At 36.6% G+C, this 16,552-nt stretch overlaps 6 protein-coding genes across 6 annotated transcripts; 1 reads left to right on the plus strand and 5 right to left on the minus strand. All coding sequences in view use genetic code 12, as the record gives it.

Moving 5' to 3' along the window:
- Window positions 1-206: 206 nt before the first annotated feature.
- On the minus strand, window positions 207-2,135 carry SMI1 (Smi1p; the record flags this gene model as incomplete). The annotated part of the gene is made up of 1 exon (XM_049322568.1): window positions 207-2,135. One exon carries the CDS (start codon window positions 2,133-2,135, stop codon window positions 207-209), a length of 1,929 nt encoding a protein of 642 aa, XP_049181582.1.
- Window positions 2,136-3,135: 1,000 nt separating this feature from the next.
- Window positions 3,136-5,514, minus strand: GCS1 (glutamate--cysteine ligase; the record flags this gene model as incomplete). The annotated part of the gene is made up of 1 exon (XM_049322569.1): window positions 3,136-5,514. The coding sequence occupies one exon, from the start codon at window positions 5,512-5,514 to the stop codon at window positions 3,136-3,138; it is 2,379 nt and encodes a 792-aa protein (XP_049181583.1).
- A 1,137-nt stretch (window positions 5,515-6,651) lies between these two features.
- On the minus strand, window positions 6,652-9,054 carry ADE5,7 (bifunctional aminoimidazole ribotide synthase/glycinamide ribotide synthase; the record flags this gene model as incomplete). Its single annotated transcript, XM_049322570.1, has 1 exon — window positions 6,652-9,054. One exon carries the CDS (start codon window positions 9,052-9,054, stop codon window positions 6,652-6,654), a length of 2,403 nt encoding a protein of 800 aa, XP_049181584.1.
- Window positions 9,055-10,853: 1,799 nt separating this feature from the next.
- COI1 (Coi1p) lies at window positions 10,854-11,435 on the plus strand (the record flags this gene model as incomplete). The annotated part of the gene is made up of 1 exon (XM_049322571.1): window positions 10,854-11,435. The coding sequence occupies one exon, from the start codon at window positions 10,854-10,856 to the stop codon at window positions 11,433-11,435; it is 582 nt and encodes a 193-aa protein (XP_049181585.1).
- Window positions 11,436-11,723: 288 nt separating this feature from the next.
- MRPL3 (mitochondrial 54S ribosomal protein mL44) lies at window positions 11,724-12,845 on the minus strand (the record flags this gene model as incomplete). Its single annotated transcript, XM_049322572.1, has 1 exon — window positions 11,724-12,845. One exon carries the CDS (start codon window positions 12,843-12,845, stop codon window positions 11,724-11,726), a length of 1,122 nt encoding a protein of 373 aa, XP_049181586.1.
- Window positions 12,846-14,347: 1,502 nt separating this feature from the next.
- ERD1 (Erd1p) lies at window positions 14,348-15,655 on the minus strand (the record flags this gene model as incomplete). The annotated part of the gene is made up of 1 exon (XM_049322573.1): window positions 14,348-15,655. One exon carries the CDS (start codon window positions 15,653-15,655, stop codon window positions 14,348-14,350), a length of 1,308 nt encoding a protein of 435 aa, XP_049181587.1.
- Window positions 15,656-16,552: the final 897 nt, after the last annotated feature.

A 16,552-nucleotide genomic window follows, 5' to 3' on the forward strand; every position in this document is an offset into this window, starting at 1 on the left:
AACAAGAACACTTTAAAGAACCATTGACAACATTGTTTAAGGAGAGGTTTCAAATTTCTACGTAACTTTTTTCTTTTCAGTAATGGTCATTACATTATAAATAATCACAAGTCTAAAATCAATCAGTTCAAAAATTCAACTTATTCAGTATACAGATTACCAATTCACTCATACTATTCTCTTATTCTGCAACTTTTTTATAATTGCTAAATTGTATCCGAAATTTCCTTTTGTTTTGATGCCAACTCGTCTGCTTCTTGTTTGTCAACTTCTTCTTCTTTCTCTCCTTTTTCTTCTCCTTTTTCTTCTCCTTCTCCTTTTTCTTCTCCTTTTTCTTCTCCTTCTCCTTTTTCTTCTTCTCCTTCCTCTGCCTTTTCGGTTTCGGCTTTCACCGTATCATCTGTTTTCTCATCACCTTTTTCCTCATCACCATTCCTTGTATGCGTTTCTTTCTTTTCCTCTTGCTCAATAGTAACTACTGGTACAGCCTGTGTGACTTCTGAAACTCCTGCAACTTCCGATTTTGCAGAAGTTGCTGTTTTGGTATCCTTACTCTCCTCATTTATGGCCAATTCTTCAAATTCTTTGTTTACTTTATTATCAACAACTCGCTTATCCACTGCTGTAGCAGTCTTCCCATCAATTATAGTTTCCTTAGGCACTGAAAAAGAACTCGAGCCCTTATCCAAGGACACTAATGGACTGGACACTGCTGGTTTGTTTCTATTAGGTGCTGTTAAACTAGTTGTTGACGAATTGTTCAAATTGTGAGTTGATCCATTTCTCGATTGGCTTGAAATAGGACTATTTCTTCCCGACCCATTGGTAGCCACTACTTTCTTATTATAAACTCGTTGTTGCACCGGCTGAAATACTGTTTGGAAATTTTCACTCAACCCATATCTTTTCAACGCTCTCCTTTTCAATATCTCAATATAGCTTGGTCTTCCTCTAATGCCACCTTTACCGAATTCTTTACCATCTCTATCAAAGAAACTCAATTCACCTTGAGTTTCGTCCTCATCGCCAATCATATAATCGCCGTCTCTTTCTGGAGAAAGGTATCCCAATTGTTCTTGATATTCACTTGAGTCTATTAAGAAATTACCTTCTTCTAAATCACTAACAAATGTATAAATAAAATCTTGCAAATTTTGAGCAACAACCAACTTTGTATCGAAATCGCGTCCAAATAATATAATTTGACCCCAAGTACCCAGTGGACCGGGACTCAAATCCATTCCAACTTGATTTCCAATGTTATCTTTGAGTAGAACAACCCATCCTCTATGGTAGTAATAAGGCTGGATTGAGTTTGGAGGAATTGATCTCTGGTTATTCAAAAAGGTGTTTGTACTTGTGGATGTTGATGCTAATACTGGTTTTTGTTGTTGTTGTTGTTGGAGCAAACTGCTGGTACCTTCTTTTGTTTCGTTTTCTAAATGTTGCTGTTTTTGCTGCTGCTGCTGCTGTTGTTGTTGTTGTTGTTGTTGTTGTTGTTGATGTTGAATTGCATACTTTTGTCTTTCCAATCTCTCACTAACTTTATTCCACATCATGTTTTCTTCAATTATACTTTCCAAATCCAACAAGGCTAATCCCATAATCAATCCTGTAGGCTTTCCTCCTCTCAATTGACCATCATGTCTCTTATAAAACTGCCTAAAATCTTCAGGTAGACTATTTGAGCCACACTTCAAATCTTGTAAAAACTCGTTTAAATCTGCTGTTGTAACCCCATCATTCAAACTATCATCCAACTCAGGATATTCTTCGTCAATCCAATGTTCAATTCGATCCCATAACGAATCTATTGAAGGTAAAGGAGGCAACCCATTAGCGTCAAAGTTTTGTAATTGCACGTCGTATTGCCGAGCTTGATTAGACTTTGTACCTGGTCTGTAAAACGCGGCAGAAGCATTATTGTTATTGTTATTATTATCAGATAACGAGTGAGTTGACGAGTTCAAATCGGCATTCAATTGTAGCGTTGACCCTCCAATTTGTGAAATGGACGAGGATAAACCGGTATTTTCAGACTTGTCATTAGACTTAAATGGTGAATTATAGGATGCATAATGATCATTGGTTGTTATCGAATGGATAAATGCCTTGAAACCGTCTAAAACACCCATTTTGTTTTTGGAAAACCTTGAGAAACCCTCTATACTCAACAAAAATATAAGTGATCTAGAATATCTTTCAAGCTTCAACCGCAATAAAAAGGAAGAAAGAAAAAATGTATGTGTGTGTGCGCGTGTGTGTGTGTTCCCAATAACCTGCTAATAAAATAGAACCCACTCAGCAAAATTTCAACCTATAACTAAAAGTTCTTCCGCTAGATTAATAATAAATATCAAACAAAGTAATAAAGAGCTTTTGCTTGTTTAATAATTGACATTAAAAGAGAGAGAGAAAAAAAAGAAGAAAAAAAGAAAGAAAAAATTTAGAGTGCAAAAACTTTCGCGCTCATACAGAGGAATCTAAAACCATACAAGGTGAAATTGAAATGGTGAAATTGAAATGGTGAAATTGAAATGGTGAAATTGAGATGGTCAAGTTGAAATGGTGAAATTGAAATGAACAAGTTGAAATGGTGAAATTGAAATGAACAAGTTGAAATGGTGAAGTTGAAATGGTGAAATTGAGATGGTCAAGTTGAGATGGTCAAGTTGAAATGGTCAAGTTGAGATGGTCAAGTTGAAATGGTCAAGTTGGTTTTATAAAATGGTGGACTAGGCTAGTAATATGTAGAGAATAGTTGTAGAAAGGAGGCGAGCGGTAGAATAGTTTAGGACTAATATACTAGTCTATTAATGCGTGCGAAAACTCTAGCACTCAAAGATACAGAGGAATCTAGTGTCGATAGTGGCAGTTAGTCAGTGAAGCGACTACACCTATACACCACACCTGCTAGTGTGCAACACTATCGAGCGAAGCGAGATAGTGGAGCATTACTGACTGTCAGTAAAGCGACTACACCTATATACCACACCTGCTTGTGTCGATAGTATCGGTGACAGCTAGTGTGCAGCACTATCTCGCTTCGCTCGATAGTGTGCTCGATAGTGAGTTTAAACAACCTACAAGTTAAACTAGAGTCATCTCACAAGCTTCCTGTTCATTGTGTCTTGTCTATTTGTTCCCGCCAAGTATATACTCCCCTATAGTTTCTCCAAAAAAATCCATAACTAAATCACGATCTTGCAAATTCGTCAACCTATCAATATCATTTATAAGCTGAAAATTGATTTCATCAGATACTTTGGAATCATGCTGGTACAAGGGATTATTCAATACTCTATTTCTAATCCAATGTGCGGCTGTTGGAATCTCGCCACTAGCTCTTTGCGAAATCAACATCAAATAATATTTCAATCTCACTAAATTCGAGGCACATTTGACATCTTGACAATGTTGGCAATCTGGTGGTATCAATTCGGTAGCTATAAACTTGATCACAATTCTAATCAACCCAAGAAATTTGCCATCTCCACCATTGATTAGTTCATTTAGTGTGTATCGCTGATCCAACCCATTATCATCAACGTCATTAATTTCTTCAAGAATCTTGCCGGTGCACCCTTTGGTTGGCTTGGCAATTGAGCCATTCATACTACCATTCATACTACCATTCATACCACCATTCGTACCACCATTCATACTATAGGGCTGAGAACCACCAATATTGGCCTCTCCATTCAACCCTGCTAAACTCGAGCTTGAATTATACCCGTTTAAATAAACTGCTCCTTTGCTCGACAAGGTATCATTACCCTCGCTAAGAAATCTATCAAACCAAGAAAAATCATACCCAATAAAGTCATGATAATCTAATTCCCAAGAATCTAACGATTTGAACCAAAACTTCTCCTTTATAGCAGAATCCAAATGGTGAGCTAAATCCATATCTAAATCAACCTTCAGTAATGGCACATAAAAATTAGGTTTGAATCTCAATATGGCTTTGGATAACAAACTCATAAAAGTCAGATACGCTGCATTTTCAAAATCAGTTATTTGAATCTCCATCGGTCTAAATTCAACCCTCCAACCTGGCTTATCAGTAAAGTCAATCTCGCTATTTGCCGCCGTTTGCTCATACAACGCAGGTGGTTTAAACCTTATCGTTTGCCAATTTGTACTCTGGATGTTTTCAAAATGGTCATTACTGAGCTTATTGTCTTGATGTATTCGTTCACCAAAAATTACCAAAGGATCTCTAATAAATAAATGAGCAAAGTGAGTAGCTAAATATTTATCAAAAAGGCCCAGATTTTCATTGAGCAACCGGTCATATACTTTCTTGTTTATTGGTGCATTCAAATCACTGTACTCCTCCTTGAAATACTTTGTATCATACTCGCCATCGCCAAGGTAATTGTCTACTGAACCATACCTTGATTTGGGAATATGTTGAATTGGCTTACCATCCTTGGTATATAGATCATTCAAGTCTCCATATTCATTCACTCCATGTTTGTTGATGTTCAAATCTTTATTGCCATCAATATCTAAACCGCCAAACAAATGGTAGCCCCTATACGGATCTTCTCCCTTTTCAATAAAAGTACGATCATCAACAGCTCCACAAATCACATTCCACCTAACATCTTGATCAACCAAGTATCCCTTGAAAATAGGTGCCGCGGCACTTAGACTCAACATAATTGGAGCAATTGGTATCAACGAATCATACAAATACCTAGCTTCGCGAATGTTTTTAGCTTGCATTGTTATCTGTAAGCAACTTGAACCCATTCCAAATCCCATAGAATCCATATATACATATCCTGGTTTTGATGCACCCAAAAATGGTTCCTTATCACTTTTAAACAAATGTCTGTTGTGTGGTATTGAATCATCCAACAATTTAGTGTTTTTGTCGGGATAAATGGGTAAGTTGATAGCAACTTTGTGACCTTTACGCTTTCTAATGTTTGCTGTTAAAGTGGGGAATCTAGCGTGTCTATTGATGATCTCGTCTGGTAAAAAAAGGGACTGTGATGCTGGTCCTATGGGATTTGCTTGAGGCGAGGTGAAATTGGGACATCCCATTCTTGGAAAACTAGTCAATGTTAAGGGCTTGACATTAGAAGGTAATTCCTCCGAGCTCAATTTCCTCCTTTTTATCATATTTTCCTCAACATATATATAGTCTTCTAATTTCTCTCCATTATAGGGCCTCAATGGGGTTCCCTCAAGCATATACCTACCATATTCAGGATGAAATGAAACGTTATATTTCCTCGCTTTAAGCAAAGATTTTGTCTCGTCATTCAAATCGTTCAACACGTAATCCTTATCAATTGCCAATTTGGCAGAATGGTGCTGCCTGTCCAAGTCAACCAACATGTACTCCACTTCATCTCCCCATAAAAACTCATCATTATCTCTATTGCTATGCTGCTTGAAAATATTAATTAGCTGAGTTATACCATTGTTGCGTACATGCTCGTTATATTTCTTCGATTCATGCCAGTCTAACGGTGTGCCCAAAGAAAGTAGCCCCATAAGTGCTTATCACTTCTAATGTCAAAGAATCTTGGAGGATTGAAAATTGGAAAAAAAAAAAAAAAAAAATTGGTATCAATACAGAGCAGCGCTAAAGGGAGAAAAATCTTAGCAGCAACAACTAGATAGCGGGTAATTCAACCTCAAAATACTGAAGCCAAACTGGAGCTGGAGTTAAACCTTAGCAAATCACGACTTTTGAGTCACAACTATCAGGTCGTATAGTGGATCTAATGTTGAAATTCGTTTTCTTTTAATCTCTCTCAATCTTCAAAAAGAAGGTTGGTTTAAAAGTACATTAGCGGTTACTAAAAAGAAAAAAAAAAAAAAAAAGAAAGAAAAAAAAAAAACAATGAGATGAGCTTGAAAAAAGGGTAGATTGCTTACTGATAAAATGGAATTGCGATTGCTTTGAGTGAATATCTCCGCTGATTAAAGAGATGAAGAGATATGGTTATTGAGTGAACGTTCTAGTAGGTGGTTATCAAGTGAACGTTCTAGTAGGTGATGCTTGAACGAGAAATCTGAAAGTAATCATTGAAAAGAAAGCAAATAAATGAGAAATGATATAATTAGTAATCACGGCTTACCATATTTATCAATGTTAAAAAAAACTCTTTTTCACTAAAGTTGTGTTCCCAAACTCTTTTTCACTGTAATCGAGTTTCTAAACTCATCTTTACCGCGATTGTGTTTCTACAAACAGGGTTTAGCACGAAAGGTGTAGGTACCAATTGTAAGACATTAATACCGACGTCTCAATTGCCCATGTCCTCTCACGAATCACTGTGATAATAAATTTACATATGGTTTATTATGCAAGCAATTCTTTTACTGTGGCACAAGGATTCTTCTTCAACAAGATGATTTATTTTATTTTTTTTGTTTTCAAATTAATCTCGTTTGTGACATTGCACGTGACATTGAACAAAGGGTTTGCCAGGGGGGAGAGGAGGCAGATATATATTTTCTATTTGAAACAGATTTACGAAACTACCATCGGAAATAGAAAACCAAAAACAGTAAGTGGTGGATTTGTGCATGGTAGCGTCTTATTTCGATTTTGAAAAGAGGAAAAAGAAAAGAGAGTTTGTACATGGTAGCGTACTGTCTCTTATTATTGAGGGAATAACTCTTTTAGTACATTCCCTCCACATTAATCACTACACATCCCTTTTCTTCTGTTGTTGCCATCTTCTTCTTCTCCACTAGTTCACCAATAACTAAAGCCCCTTGTTCTCCAGAGGCTTCTAAGTTCTGTAAAACTTTCTCTACGTTGGCCTCTTCAACAATTAAAACCATACCGATACCCAAGTTGAAAGTTTTTAAGATATCGTCATATGGCACTTTACCCTGTTTACCAAACCATTTAAAGATTTCAGGTACTTGCCATTTACTTAAATCAACTTTGGCTTGTAAGTTTTTGGGTATTGCGCGTGGTATGTTCTCTACTAAACCACCACCTGTAATATGAGCTAATCCTAGTAAAAGATCTTGCTCAATACTTGGCAATAACTGTTTAACGTAAATCTTGGTAGGCACTAATACTTCTTCACCAATTGTTCTACTAGGGTTCCATGGTGCTGCTGACGTGTAATCAAAATCACTAATCTCAATAATCTTTCGAACCAACGAAAATCCATTGGAATGGATACCGTCTGATTTTAATCCAATAATAACATTACCTTGCTTCATTTCCAGTAATTTGGGTAATAACTTGTTTTTATTATGAACCGCACCAACAGCAGTACCATTTGTATCATAATGACCTTCATCATACATTCCAGGCATTTCAGAAGTTTCCCCACCAACTAATGCACAACCAGCTTGTATACACCCATCCGCAACCCCTTCAACAAATTGCGCTGCTATTTCAACATCTAATTTGCCTGTGGCAAAATAGTCAAGGAACATTAGTGGCTCGGCACCTTGTACCACCAAATCATTGACATTCATAGCAACTAAATCAATACCAACAGTATTGTGGATATTCATAATCTGAGCAATTCTTAATTTGGTACCAACACCATCGGTAGCAGCAACTAGTAAAGTATCTGCCGCATCATAACCAGCAGCTCTCAAATCAAACAACCCACCAAATCCACCAATATCTGAATCTGCACCTGATCTCGATGTCGACTTTACCTTGGCCTTGATTGTTTCAACTAGCAAGTTACCATTTTCAACAGAAACACCAGCATCAGCATAAGTAACTTTTTGGCTCTTGTGCTGGTATTTATCAGCATCACGAAAAGCCCTGTGGGCAATATCTTTTCTGTGGTATTTCTTGTTGAATGAGACATGGTCAACACCAACATATGCTTTGTTAACCGATTCTTTCAATGTATCAGCAATTGCAGTAGCCGCAATAACTCTGCCTCCGCTTGTCACGATTTTACCATCATCCTTTTCACTTGTACCTGCATGGAAAATGAAAGTACTCTCAGGTAATGGCTTTTGAATGGTAATTTCATCTCCTTTACCATATGATTCAGGGTACCCACCAGCTGACATTACAACAGTTGTTGAAAACAATGGCTTGGTGGCAATTTTTACGGAATCTAATCTATGCTCTGCTGCAGCTAACATGACTTGAGCCAAATCGGTTTCGTCGCTTAATAATGGTAAAACGGTTTGTGTTTCGGGATCACCAAATCTGACATTGTACTCCAAGACTTTTGGTTCTTTTGATGGTGTCAACATTATACCAGTAAAAAGAACACCCGTCATTGGGAATCCGTCTTTTCTCATTCCATCAATCGTTGGCTTGATGATTTCGGTGTTGATCTTTTCTAGTATCTCCTTTGTTGCAATTGGTGCTGGGGCGTAAGCACCCATGCCTCCGGTATTCAAGCCTTGATCACCGTCACCAATTCTCTTGTGATCTTGTGCTGCGGGCAAATTATAAAAGGAGTATCCATCTGTAATTGTCAAAATACTCAATTCATCTCCTTCAAGGTATTCTTCAATCACAATCTCATTACCTGCGTCTCCAAAATGCTTTTCAACCATGATTTCACTCAAGCCTTTAAGAGCCTCTTCTTTGGTTTGTGGTATCAATACCCCTTTCCCTGCGGCAATTCCATCCGCTTTTAATACAATCTTGTAATCCACTTGTTCAACATGCTTTTTGGCTTCTTCATAACTTGTAAAATTCTCATACCTTGCCGTTGCAATATTGTGCTTTTTCATAAAGTTCTTGGAAAATGCTTTGGATCCTTCCATTATAGCAGCTTTGGCACTAGGACCGAAAACAGGAATACCAACATTTGTGAATACTTGTGTAATACCATCAATTAAAGGCTGTTCAGGACCTGGCACAACCAAATTGATCTTGTTATCAAGTGCAAACTTTTGTAATTTATCAAAGTCCTTAATAGATGAGCCAATTGGCACATTGGTGACTTTAGTGGATTGAGTTGTAGTTCCCCCATTACCTGGTGCAACGTAAATGTGGTTAACAGTTGAAGATTGCAATAGCCTCCAAACTATGGCGTGCTCTCTACCACCATTTCCAATTACAAGAATATTCAAGGACATCTTCTCTCTGACAACGTTAAGCCGTGGACCTTCAAACCGTTCACCGTTTAAGGGTTTAAGAGTTTTGTCTTTAGCTAGTGAAGCAGGCCCTTCTTTTTTTTTTTTTTTTTTTTTTTTTCTGATGAGTTGATGTCTTGTTTCTCTGATGGAACATGTTAGAGAGTGCATCGCTACAAAGAAGAACCAAAAGTTACATGACTTGCAAATGCAGTGAAGCAGTTGACAAGTTGACAAGTCTAATGGTTTGTCGGTTCAGTAATTTGGTACTAATTGAAGGTGGTAATCAAAGGTTCTCCTTATTGTAATAGGGATTTTTCATGGATCTACTAAATAAGTTCACATAGAACTCTATTTACCATATTGTTTTTTGCTTCCTTTTTTTAGTGCGAAATTTTGTTAATAATCATATGGACTTGGACTATGTTGGTAGAAAGTGCATGGTTCAAATCCACTTTCCATCTTTAGTGGAACTCCACTTTTGATAAAGATTAAGTGTTGCTTCTTCTTCTTCTCTCTCCAAACTATGTCTATTCAAAGTTCAAAGACAACTAAAGCCCAATGAAAAATTACTTTTTTGTGTTTATATGTGTAGTAATTACTGAAGGACATACGAATTACACATTTGTCTTCTCTCTTTTCTTGTTTTTTTTTAATCTACACTACATGGTGCTACGAACCAATCAGTAGATGAGCCGTGTAGAGAGGGAGAGAAATGATTGAACTTTTAGTCAAAGTCTCAATTAAATGATGCCATCAAGATTGAAAAGTCAAGCCAAAATACCATGAGTGATACAAATTGTGCACTAAAAAAAAAAAAACAAAAATAAAATACAAAAAAAAAAAAAAATGATTGTACGATGCTTTGGTTAAAGGTAATTGTAACGAATACCTACCTGCATTGAAAAGTAAGTTTGACCGTTTTTACTGTTCAACTTGCAAGTATATTCTGATCGTAAAAAAAAAAGAACTGGTTGATTTTCTAAGCCAGTTTGCAATATAATGTAAGCATATTTACATCTAAGCTCTTAATTTTCCTCTCTTTAATTAGGATATAAAAATTTTCACCCCCTTTGTAGGAAAATAAGCCAATCAGATTTGGGTATCCTATTTTTAAATTTCTCGCATTACTATATCTTGCATACGAGCTATCCCGAGTCAATTGATTTTAATGCAACAAAAGCCTCCTAAGAAGGGGGCGGGGAGAGATGGCACATATAGTATAACAGCTGATATAATCACAACGAATTGGTTAGAGAGATGAATTACATAGAGTTGACATTGGGCACAGACATACATCAAAACTTCCCTCAAAACAACTCCTTCCAACTCTTCTCAACTTGTCTCAGAAACTCATTTTAAACCGCCTCTCTCTCCAATACCCCAAATGCACTGACAGCTTATAAGCGAAAACTCTTTGACATTTTATCATTGGTTAAGAAAATTCTTCTTTTTTTTTTTTTAGTAAGTCTTTTGTACATTTGTTTTTATTGTGTCATAGTTAAATTGGAAAGAAAATTACTTTTTTTTTATCTATTACATCTAAAGTATCTACACTTAAGTATTAGAAACTAATATGCACTAATCAATTCTCTCTGTGAAACGCATTAATCTGTTCATCCCCTATGCATTAAAAGAGGGAGAGCGAGCAAAGCTACATATATAAACAGAATTACATTTCATTCTTTATTGTGAGTCTTCCTAAACTCTTTATTTTTCTTTCTTTCTTTCTTTCTTTCCTTCTTTCTTTCATTTTCTTGCCCCAAACAGAAAAGTCTTTCTAGTTATTCAACTTGCTTCAAATGGTCTCATTCAACACCGTCTTAAGTTTAGCCTTGGCTATTTCTACTACATACTCCTTTTCTCTCTTACACGATGACCAAGGGTATGCTATTTTACCACCAACTGAAAAAGTGTTAGAGTACTTAAAAGAAGTAGGTAAAACGGAGTCATCAAATCATTACGAAGTTGTCAATACCGTTCATGAAGATGGTGAAATAATTCAAGTTAATTTACACAGTCACGAGATGAAGAAAACTGGAAAATACAAACACAACTATGACAATTCTTGCTACAACAATAGATCCAAAAGAGATGCTGTTTTCAACAAGAGAGTGATTGAAGATTTAGAATTAAAACATTGTTTTAATGAGGAGTATGAATTAGAAACTTCTCAATGTGGATTTGACTTTGTTAGTTATGATGGTGCTACTAATTGTACTTCAGACTCGAGCAAATACTCCTGTATCTTGGATATTATGAAACAGCAAGATGCTACCAAGAAACTAAAAGATATGGATACTGTGCCAGCTCAAGTGAGGTGTTACCACGACTTGTCAATTGCTCAAAATGACGAAGTCTATGGTGGTGCTTGTTCCAACTAGTGAGTGAAGGAAAAAAAAATAAAATAAAATTTGTTCAACCCAATTTAATAGGGTTTATCTACCGACTTGGCAAACAAAACCTTGTTACATCCCTGACTTCTTGATATATATATATATATATAGGCTTTTAATGTTTAAAACAAAATTTACTCAAAATACAGATAGCAAAAACATTCTTATTCTCTTCAATATGTTACAAATAATTCTCTTTCTTTAGAAAATTCTATATACAATAACATCATGTCATTACTACTCCTATCCTTCCAAAGTTCAAGTTTCACAAAAATGCTAAATGGCAACATCACCACTGCCAATTATTCCCTCAAACTTGTAATCCTTGTCACTTGGTACTTTGACTTGATCACCCTCAGAAGTGATTGGCGAGTACAAATAATATGCCAATAAACTATTGATACTTGCTCTGATTTGTGCCTCTGTTATACTTGACCCAATACCTTCACCCAACTTCTCATTTCCAACAAATACACCGGCAAGGAATTGTGGATGCGCCGATAACCTACCAGTTTCAGCAATCAATCTTATTGATAATGGTTCTTTCAACTCCAATTTATCACATAGTCTAACCAACTCAGCAACCGGTTGACTAAACTCAAACATTTCCGTTAATGGAATTTTTCTCGATAAAATATGATCCTTGATAAACTCTTTTGCCGCCTCCTCATTGCAGTGTGTATATATACCACCTATTATCGACCTCACTGCTGAGGCATATGCGATATCTTCTTGTTTCCAATTTTGTTGTCGTGGACTCAGACCAGCCACTTCTTCAATTCCTGAAATTCTGATTTTATTATCTTTCTTTTCATCATCCATGTATCTCAACCGTCCATATTTCAAAAACTCAGACTCTTGACCCAAAAAACGATCCAATTTCGATATTTCATCAACTTCAATACCCCAACTCCTGCCCATACTCAGCAACGATTCAATACCCATCAATGAGTCCACTGCAGCATTATGTATCGACATTGGCAATCTTGGATAGTAAATCAATAAGTACTCAGTGACATAATAACTTAATAATGTTTTACCGATTGTGTTCAACCCAAAGTTATTAGCCAATCCGTCACTCTTTGATGTTGGAAGCATGTTGAGACATTGTGATAAAGTGTTTAGTTTGAATTTGGAACTCAAATTTAGTCTATTGTGTAAAGTCACTAGTAAAGGAGACTGCTCTGCCGTAGACTCTGGCAATCTATGAATGAATAGATTTGACGTGTACTCGTTTGAAGATGCAATATGGCCATTCAGTATCAGTGTAGATGATGTTTGAGTGTCAATGCTCTCTTGCTGGGTTCTGGTTGATTTGTGGAGAGAACATACCGTTGACCTTGAGTTTAGTAGTGCTGTTAAACGAATGTTGGAAAAACGGGTTATTTGCCTCAACATGGTAGACATTGCCTTATTGCTTGTCTTCTTCCTACGTAATTTGCCTGTCTTCTCCAGCCTCCCCTACGTGATTTACCTTGAGGTTGATATTGAAAAATTTTTTTTTTTTTCCTTCTGCCTTTTCTTTTCTTTTTTTCATTAACAAAATAAAGAAGTTTTTTGTTAGTGGCTCTGGAAATAGGGCACAATGTTGGGAGACAAGAGGGGGGAGATAAAGGAAAAGATTACGGAGATGGGGGATACGGAGGAGAATAATCATCTACTTTTATTGCCAAAATGCCTTTGGGATTTGGAGGGGGGGGGGGATAGAAATTGAAAAATGGATATCAGAATAGCACAGAAGGAGCTACCTAATGTGTATATTTATACACTATCGAGCAGAGCGAGATAGTGGAGCTACACTGATTATACTGACATCACCTCTACACCTCTACACTCTACACCGACTACACCTCTACCTCTACACCTCTACACCTCTACACTCTACACCTCTACACCTCTACACCTCTACCTCTACACCTCTACACCTCTACACCTCTACCTCTACACCTCCACCTCTACATCTCTACACCTCTACCTCTACACCTCCACCTCTACACCTCTACACCTCTACATCTACACCTCCACCTCCACCTCTACACCTCTACACCTCTACACCTCTACCTCTACACCTCTACATCTACACCTCCACCTCCACCTCTACACCTCTACACCTCTACACCTCTACCTCTACACCTCTACATCTACACCTCCACCTCCACCTCTACACCTCTACACCTCTACACCTCTACCTCTACACCTCTACATCTACACCTCCACCTCCACCTCTACACCTCTACACCTCTACACCTCTACCTCTACACCTCTACATCTACACCTCCACCTCCACCTCTACACCTCTACACCTCTACCTCTACACCTCCACCTCTACACCCATTGCCAAATTGCTGCGAAAAAAACCTTATTGGTCGTGTACAAACCCTCATAATTTTTCAACCAACCAAATCGGTTAGGAAGTAAAGAAAGGGAAAAAAAAGGATATGTATATATGTATATCATGTATATATGTATTACTTAAATAGGTTTAGTTGATATATATTATACGTATTTCACACAAATTATGGCTCATGTATTACCATTAAATGTGGCGGCAATTGGCGCAATGTCGTCTGTTGCTATACTTTACGTTTTGATCAAATCGCCGTTAAAGTATAAGTGGGTTTCAGAAAATAGAATAAGTCCAAAGGCTGATTTGGCGTTTAGGAATAGTGCTGAGAAATGGTTAGAGGATCATAAAGGTTCGCGTTATTGATGAGAAAAAGGGGAATAAAGGCCTTTATTGGTGGAAAATATAGCCTTTGTTGGTGAAGAGAGGGCCTTTATTAGTGAAGAGAGGGCCTTTATTGGTGGAAAATATAGTCTTTATGCTTTGAAATAAAGCAGATCTCCACTATCTCGCTTTGCTCGATAGTAGGTGTATATTTATGTCTAATATCTAAATGCTACGTGCTTTTGTTGTTTTCGTCCTTTACAAGTTCATTCAATGCAAAAACGGCTCGATCTTCATATTTCAACTGAACCCAATCGCTCTCCAACTTGATGAAGCACCACACCCATCTTCTAAATATCTCCAAGATTTCAATAATATGATAGCCAAATGAATAAACATCATAACCAAACAAAAAAGTTGAAAAAATGTGTAGATAACTAATCTTTGTATCCAGTCTCAACTCCTCATTAATGATGAATAATTTCAAAACCCAAATAAACCGAAGTAGAAAATCGATGCTTATCGCTAATATATATACAATGTTGGGATATGCTTTGTAAGGTCTTAATACACTGAATTTCTCTCTTGGATTTATCACTTTGTTAAACAATTGTAAGTGCCAGTCCATTTTAATATCCCAAATGAAGGAGTAAATTGAGTTCAATGCCGAGAGAAAATACCACCAATGATTAAGGTTGGTCAAATGTTGAATTAAATCTCCTGAGTCTCTTTCCTCTGCCGATGAGCTCAATAATCTATTCTTGATCAAAGAATTCACAACGAGCGGACCAAACCCAGTTGAGTACTTGACCAAATTCAACAAATGCTGCGGTTTTTGAGTAATTGAATATTCGTACCAACATTGTTTGATACGAATAAAAATGGGTATGCATAGTACCACAAACTCGAGCCTAAAGTCATATGCACTTGCCTCGCCTATACAGTAGCACCATACAAACAACGCAAAATCATTCAAAACTTTTCCAAATGAAACTAATGAATCACTAATCAAAATGTCGTTGGCTCTCATAGACCTAGAATTGATCGAACCACAAAGTATTCTCTTCATTGTAGTGAATACTCTTATCTGGCCTGGCGTGGCGGCTGTCTTGTAAAAAAGCTTGTAAAATAGATGAGTAAACAGTACTAATAGGATACTATAATATATCATTTTCAAATCTTTTCCATAATATTGTAAACCTTTAAATATTAACCAACAAACAAAATTGAATATCGAAATACTCCGAAGAGTAGCCCAAATACCTTTGATCAAGCGTAAATTTTCCTTGCGGTCAGCAGGAATCGTGGTTGCAAACTCTCCACTAGACAATACATGGTTATCAAGTTGGGCATAATTATGCTTCGTGTAAGACAAATTCAATAGTTGAAGAATGTTTATCGATGAAGACAAGTTATATAGTAAAAGGTTAAGCATAAACCATAGCGTGACTCCCAATTGAACTAATAGTAGTATCCTAAATGGCAAAGGTAGAAAGCTACTAAACATGAGCGCTTTGGTCTCTCCTGGAGGCTCGTCCATTTTCTTATTGCATCAATGAGTTACACCTATCAATTCGTACTTTTCTTACTTTTCTCTCCTTCTCATACTCTATCACTAATGGGTTTTTTTTTTTCATTCGCGCGCCTTTTGTGGTCTCAGATGAGATGGTGATAGACATTGCACAGTAAGAAAAGGTAGAACCGGTATATTTATTACTTTAGCTTTAGTTTACATCTACTGTTGTAAAGGGAACTACATATCTAACAGGCTTTGATGAAACTGTAAATGTACTATATATGGTAAAAGGCTTTGATGAACTATAAATGTACAATTTATGGTAAAAGGCTTCAGACGTGTCTTTGAAAAAAAAAAGATCACGATTTAAGTATGTTGATAATCAGTAAATAATTTCATGATTAGCATGGAAAAACATCATTAGCCCTAGATAATAAAAATATACATTTTCTTACTTCATCAAGCCTTTTTCAATAGCAACAACATAAATAAATCTACGGAAATAAAAAGGGTCAAGTTAATTGGAAAATTCGTGTATTGAAATGAAAATTCTACCTGAATTAAAGTTAGTAAAAATGTTTGAAAATGTTTTCAAAAGGCATTACGGCCTCAATTCCAGACCACTTTTTTTTTCTCCCCCTGTTTCTCCTATATTGATCAGAATTTTCAGTGTTTGGCTAATAATCGAATCGGTCAGCGTCCTGTAAAAAAAAAGGATCCTCCGTTTGGGGCGACATCTTTGTCATCATTATAAGGTGAAAATGAGAAGGAAAAAAAAGCCACTAGCTCGCTTCACGCACTAGTGGAGCAGTAGAAGGCCTGGAAAAAGGACACTTAATGTAATATATCCTGTAACTAAAAGCTACTAGGCTCTAAACATACAATTGGTTCTAATTAAATGTTGAATGTTGAGTATTTTAA

The sequence above is a fragment of the Candida oxycetoniae genome (assembly GCF_023343755.2).
Source record: "Candida oxycetoniae strain CBS 10844 chromosome Unknown scaffold2, whole genome shotgun sequence".
In the NCBI taxonomy this organism is placed as follows: Eukaryota; Fungi; Ascomycota; class Pichiomycetes; order Serinales; family Debaryomycetaceae; genus Lodderomyces; species Lodderomyces oxycetoniae.